Source organism: Melanotaenia boesemani, chromosome 19 (assembly GCF_017639745.1).
Source record: "Melanotaenia boesemani isolate fMelBoe1 chromosome 19, fMelBoe1.pri, whole genome shotgun sequence".
Lineage (NCBI taxonomy): Eukaryota > Metazoa > Chordata > Actinopteri > Atheriniformes > Melanotaeniidae > Melanotaenia > Melanotaenia boesemani.
Genome location: NC_055700.1, coordinates 26839985 through 26846283, shown reverse-complemented (window position 1 = coordinate 26846283; position 6299 = coordinate 26839985). Strand labels below are relative to the sequence as shown.

At 40.0% G+C, this 6299-nt stretch overlaps 1 protein-coding gene across 1 annotated transcript; it reads right to left on the bottom strand.

Annotated features, from left to right (window-relative positions):
* Positions 1 to 1643: 1643 nt before the first annotated feature.
* Positions 1644 to 3395, bottom strand: LOC121630441 (tripartite motif-containing protein 16-like). Its single transcript, XM_041970723.1, has one exon. It carries the CDS (start codon positions 3393 to 3395, stop codon positions 1644 to 1646), a length of 1752 nt encoding a protein of 583 aa, XP_041826657.1.
* Positions 3396 to 6299: the final 2904 nt, after the last annotated feature.

Sequence of the window (6299 nt, the reverse complement as noted above, 5' to 3'; positions counted from 1 at the left end):
CTGATCACAACAGAAACTATTATTTTTAAAGAATAAACTCACAACAAACGAAAATTAGTGGAATGTAAAAGCGGGGAGGAAATACATGTCAGGAAAAACAAAAGAAATTCACGAGAAAGAGAAAGTATGCGCTTTTATTCTAAGGTTTATGTTACAGGATACTAATAATAATATGAATTATAATCTTGTATGAAAATCTGAAAAGATGTAATAAACATGGACAGATGTGATCAGAAGTGGAGCATTTTGAAGTTGATGTGAATTTATTTACAGCTAGTGATCATTGTTCACATTCGTGGTCAGAGGTGGACTTTACCATCAGGCAAAGGTTGCCAGTCACCTTGGATCCTGAACTCACAAGAATCTCCTAGAACATATAAACTTATTGGGAGGGGGGTTGGATTTTAACTTTTTTTATTAGATAACAAAAACATATTAACTAACAGATAATTAAAAGGTTTTAACTACTAAACAGAAAATGATAACGGTGCTGCTTTCATCCTCTACGAGCGGCTGATCTGTTGAGGTCAATGACAATTTACTAAAACATGAGGGTGTATTTACAAGCAGTAATTATTCTACCCGAATAAAAACTAGAGAAATTAATGGGCATTATTACCAGGCTTCATCTAAACAAGAGATGCTTCTGTTTCCACCCGAAAAAGCTCCAACATATCCAACTTGTTGAGTTTAATAAGTTGAATTTAATGTTTTAGTGCGGGGGATAACACTGATTGTAACTGAGCCTGTTGGTCTCAATCTTTCTATACTGATACTTTCCAGTTTGAGCTTAAATTGAGAAAAGCTGAATTTATCATGTTCATAGATCCAGTAATAATACTTTGTTAATGTTTCCAACAAGTACATCATCCCTTTGGGATTAATAAAGTATTTTTCATTCATTCATTCATTCATCTCATAAAAACACAGCTGTATTTTTTAAAATCTTGCCAATTCATCATATATCTATCTATCTATCTATATATATATATATATATATATACATAACAAAAAAATTATGATTAAACTAAACATATACAACAGTTTAAAATAGAGAAAACTCTGAAATCATGTCTTTTTAAAGCAGATTTTATACATGAAAGTAAACTTTTGTACATATTTAATATCAAGAGGGGAAATTACGACACACTGTAATAAAAGTCCAGTAATAAAATCCAGATTTAGGCGTCAGTAACTCCACCAAACAAGCTAGAGTCTTGAATTCCTCTTATTCCAAACAAATCCCTAACATGATGGAGAAAGGGACTGGATGGTGCAGAACAGGCATGTTAGAAGATCAGTGCAAGCCAGCACTGTAAAATCTAACAAGTTCGCTCCACTAAAAAACAACAACAACAAAAAAAGAGCAAATTCACCTCAAACATCATAATACAGAGAAACAAGAAGATAAAAGAAAAGCTTTGAGACATTTCTTTTACTGAAGTTATTAAACTTTTTTCTGTCTTTTGAATTGTGGATCAATCAGATAAAATAAAAAGTACTTTAAAAAAGTACTGGGTAATGCCCTCCCACCCCCTCATCAGCATTTGTTATGTCCTCATGTTATTTACATTGATTTAACGCACATTCGTGACTCATGTAAGATGAGTTTTAATAACTAGATAAGAATGAAGTTATATGTACTAAATATATTCTGTTGAAGCCAATGTGACATTGTGTATCTGAGCGTGGTGCATGGATGCAACCAGACAAGTGTTGTCAGATGTGTGTTGTATTTTAAGGTTGTAGTCGTCTTCTATGTCATCTGGTGTGCAGAAAAACTCAGCAGTGTCTCCATGGCTATGAATACCGACGCCGGGACAGAGCGGCTGAGTGAATGTGGTCTGAACTCTGTGGAGGAGCGTCATGGTGTCAGAGACGCTGTAGAAGGCCAGGATGCCTGCAGTGTGATCCAGATAGACTCCTATCCTCTGGGACTGAGGACCTGTGATGGGAATGCGGGTGTTGTTGTGTCTGAACTCGTACCCATCAGGAAAACACTGCAACGCCCAGGATTTGTTATTGTTTCCAAATGCACTTTCATGGCCTTTTCTGCTAATGGTCTTGTATGCAACCGCTATGAAACCTTCACTGTCGCCCAACTTCACCTCCCAGTAACAACGTCCAGTGAGATGTTCTCTACACAAGATTTGACACCAGTCAGTGAATTGGTCTGGGTGAACAAGGGCATTACGTGCATGATAACAACATTCTACTTCTAAGAGATCACTGAGCCTGAGATGATTGCTTGCAGTGGTCATATCTAAGGTGATGGGACACACATATTTAAAGAATTCCTCTCTAGTCTTGGGTTCTGCTTGTGGGAGCAAACCATCCTCCTCAGTTACCGTTAGTGGGGTTTTGGGCCATTCTTCACTGACAGTATCCTGTAGTTTCCCTTTGGCCTCAGAAACAGCTGTTTCCACATCCTCAGTGAAGCTCAGTGGAAGGATGCTGATGTTGGATGAGTTTGCAGCTTCACCCTGATGCGACATCAAGCTGCAGCGGTGTAGAAACTGAATGTGGTCGTCTGTTTGTGAGAGCTGCTCCAGCTCTGTGTTCCTCCTTCTCAGCTCATCCATCTCCCCTTCCAGCCTCTCTTGAAGCTCACAAACATACGTCAGTTCGGTTTTTTGGCGAGATCTGATCTGCTGGCTCACTTCAGTGAAGATCTCTTCGCAGCGTCGGACAGCCTCATCAGCTGATTGGTTGATGGCCTCCACCTGGTGCTGCAGCATCTTAATGTCTCTGGTTCTCTCCAGGATCCGCTGCTGGACTTTCCCCTGATCAGCCTTGAGCTCTCTCTGCTTATGACTCACTTGTGCTGCAGCTGTGACTGTGTCATGGCCTCTGTGTTCATCCATGGAGCACAGATAACAGATACACGTGTTATCGGTGCGACAGAAAATCTTCATCACCTCATTGTGACGAGAGCAGATGTTCTCCAGAAGCTCCTTCGATGGGTCGACCAGCTTGTGCTTTTTGAGCGCAGCAACATCGTAGTGAGACTGGAGGTGCTGCCCGCAGTAAGAGACCAGACACTGCAGACAAGACTTCACAGCTTTCAGCTTTCTCTCGGTGCAGAAATCACAGGACACGTCTCCAGGGTCTACAGAGCCGTGATCAGCCGGAGTAGCTTGGACTCCTGATTTCTTCTTTCCCTCCACCAAATCAGCCAGCAACGTGTTCTTCACCAGGACAGGCCTCGGACTGAAAGTGTGTCTGCACTGAGGACAACTGTGGGATTCCCTCTGCTCCTCTTCATCCCAGTAGTTTCCAATACATCTCATGCAGTAGCTGTGTCCACAAGGAATAGTTACCGGATCCTTCATCGGATCCAAACAGATGGGACAGCAGAGTAGATCCTTCTCCAGATGAATTCCTTGCTGCGCCATTTCCGTGTTTCAGGCAGCGAGACAGTGAAGTACAGACAGGGCGGTGGGGGCTGGACTGTCTGAAAGCAGGAAGAAGATAAAGATTTTATTAGGGTTCAAATTCCTTCCATGAAGAGAAATGCGAAGCAACACGTCATTGAAATGTTTCTGACAGAGATGTGACCAAAATAAAAAGAACTGGGACCTTATCACGTTATAACATGACACGTTTTATTGTAAAAATGCCAAACTTATTTTATGTAATACGTTTTGTGGTGAAAATGTGGAGAATAAACCGTATTTGTCTTTGAATGAGAAAACTGTGCATGCAGTATCAGAGAAATGTCTAATTTACCACATGGGATTAAGTTGTACTTCATACTAGACAAGTAGAGACGGGACAATGTGACTCTGGAGGACACTGTGATGATGCTGCCCTTAAACCAGACAGGACTATGTCTTCCTGCTGGCAACTTCACTCTTATTTTTACTTTTCAGAAGACAGATGTAGGCATAACCACTGGTAGCCAAAAGCATCACACACACACACACACACTCAGTCTCACACTGCAGGCAGGTGACTGTTGCTCATAATTGTCCCATATTCCTGTTTGTACAACAGTAAATCAGAGAACAATTAATCATTGACAAGAACTTAAATGTTTCTGCTTGACGAGAACATTTTCCATGTATTTTGCTCCAGTATTTCTAGCTCGTCACATTCAGGATACTTTGTGTTTCATGCTCTAACAATAAAACGTATCACGTTTAAAGGTGCTGATTTCACGTTTTTACAATAAAGTCACCGCGTTATGACGTAACAATGTCCTCTTTTTATTTTGGTGCCAGCTCTCGGCTGCTTTGGTCTCAGAAACATGTAGATGGGAATTTCCGACCCAAATGGTAAAACTTAAACGAAGACAACACCAGACCAGTCAGGATGAGCAGAGTAAAAGAAAGTCACTTTTAAAACACTTTATTTTTAAAAGCATATAAAAACATTCCGGTCACGGTCCTTAAAACGTTCCCTAGAAATATTCTTCCATGAGTCCACCTCCAGTGGTCTGATCGGGGCCTTGACCGCTGTTGTGCCATAAAGTGATTTTCTGCTGATTAGACGGCCGCGGGAGCGCGCGCAGCTTCAGCGCCGTGTCCCTCAGTTTGGCTCCGTGTCTCTGTCTGTTCCTCTCGGTATAAAACAGACATAGCACGCAAATGCAAGTGACATTATGTCTAAATAAACAAAGAAAGTGTTTTTAAAGTGCTTTAAGGGATTAATTACAACTGCAGAGGAAGAGGTGCTGTAATCAGAAATGTTGCTGCTTCACTGTTTAGGCTTCATGTGTTTGCCTCGTGCTTGTTTATTTATAGTATGTAGAGTCAAATTAGTATATGATTTACAAACAAAGATTCATTTCCATTAATGTTCATAACGTATTGTTTTATTTTTTATTTATTACAGAACATTTCATGTCATTAAAATACAGAATCTACATTAAAGTGGTTTGATTTCATTCAAGAGTTACAACATGCAGATTACAGGCCAGCTATACCTCACACCCACCCCTTACCTTTTAAAGTGGAACCGGGCCTCAGAATGATCGTTTTAACTTACCAAAGCTGATCACGGGCCCTATAACTGTCAATAAAACAAAAAATGTACAATGAAATTACAGTAAGACATATTTTACATATTCATGTTGACTAGTTACCTGCATGCACTCCAAAACCATTTAAGGTGGATTTAACTGTAATTGTAAAGATTGTAAAGAAGGGTTTTTGGTAGGCAAAACCACTTTTTTATCAAATAAAAAGCTTTCTGTTCTCAGTATCATTCTGTGCCTGCACAGACAGCGAATCTCAAGCTGATGTTGGCTGATGCTGCAATAGAATAAACCTCATAACATCCTGCCCATCTATGAAGTTTATTCTTTGTCAGAATAAATTAATATTCAGTAGAAAGTTTGTGTTCACAGGGTAGGATGTTGTGTGTGTGTCTGTGTGTGTGGTAGGGCCAATCGAGCCATATTTGATCGAAAGAGAAACCCCCCATAGCTTTTTAGGGTGCATGCAACAGCCAGGTTTTTTTTTTTTTTTTGAAAGCCTAATTTTATTTTATTTTTATTTAGAAATATTACATATTTAAAGACCTTCAGAATGTACTAAAATTGTGAAAATGTCTTTTATTGTGTGAAAATAATTGTTTCTATCCAATAAATAAATAAATACATTTTACATGCCTAAACTTGAAAACAAGTCAAATTTGATCTGAGCCCAGTATGAGGGTTAAAACCGTATGATGAGCTGTACAAGATGCTGCTGCTGCAGCAGTCGAGTCTTGATGTGACAAAAGCATGATGAGAGTTTCAGCTGCAGAAAAGGGAGGACGGACACAGCGACGCTCTTCAGGTGGAAGAATGCTGCTGATTTGGTTTCATGTGCAGCTCAAATGAGAGGCTGCTGTCGAGGATGATACTGAGGTTGTGAATGTGAGAGGGATGAAGGCACAGAGGAGTTCGGGTGATGGAAATCTCATGCTCTTCTTTAACTAAGATAAATAACATCAGGCCGTTTGGTTTCTAACCAGTCGCTGAGCGTGGATGGAAGAAACGATCAGAGAAGTTAGCTTGGTGTATGATTGGTGTATGAAGGGTGATCCCACTGCGTTTGGGGGGACCTTGACCACATTAGACCAGGTCCTGCTGAAAAACTGAAAGACTTGTGACATTCAGTTCAGGACTGAAATTTTCTAGATATTCTACAATAATTCAGTAGCACTTTACATTACAGCAGCGTAATAACACGGTAATAGTGTTAAAGGGTAAAAAGGGGCCTGGAACCTACAGCACTGAGAAGAAAACACATTTAACAAGGTAAAACTATTTGGTAGTAGTATGGTGATATTGTAAACCAGAACTGACCCCC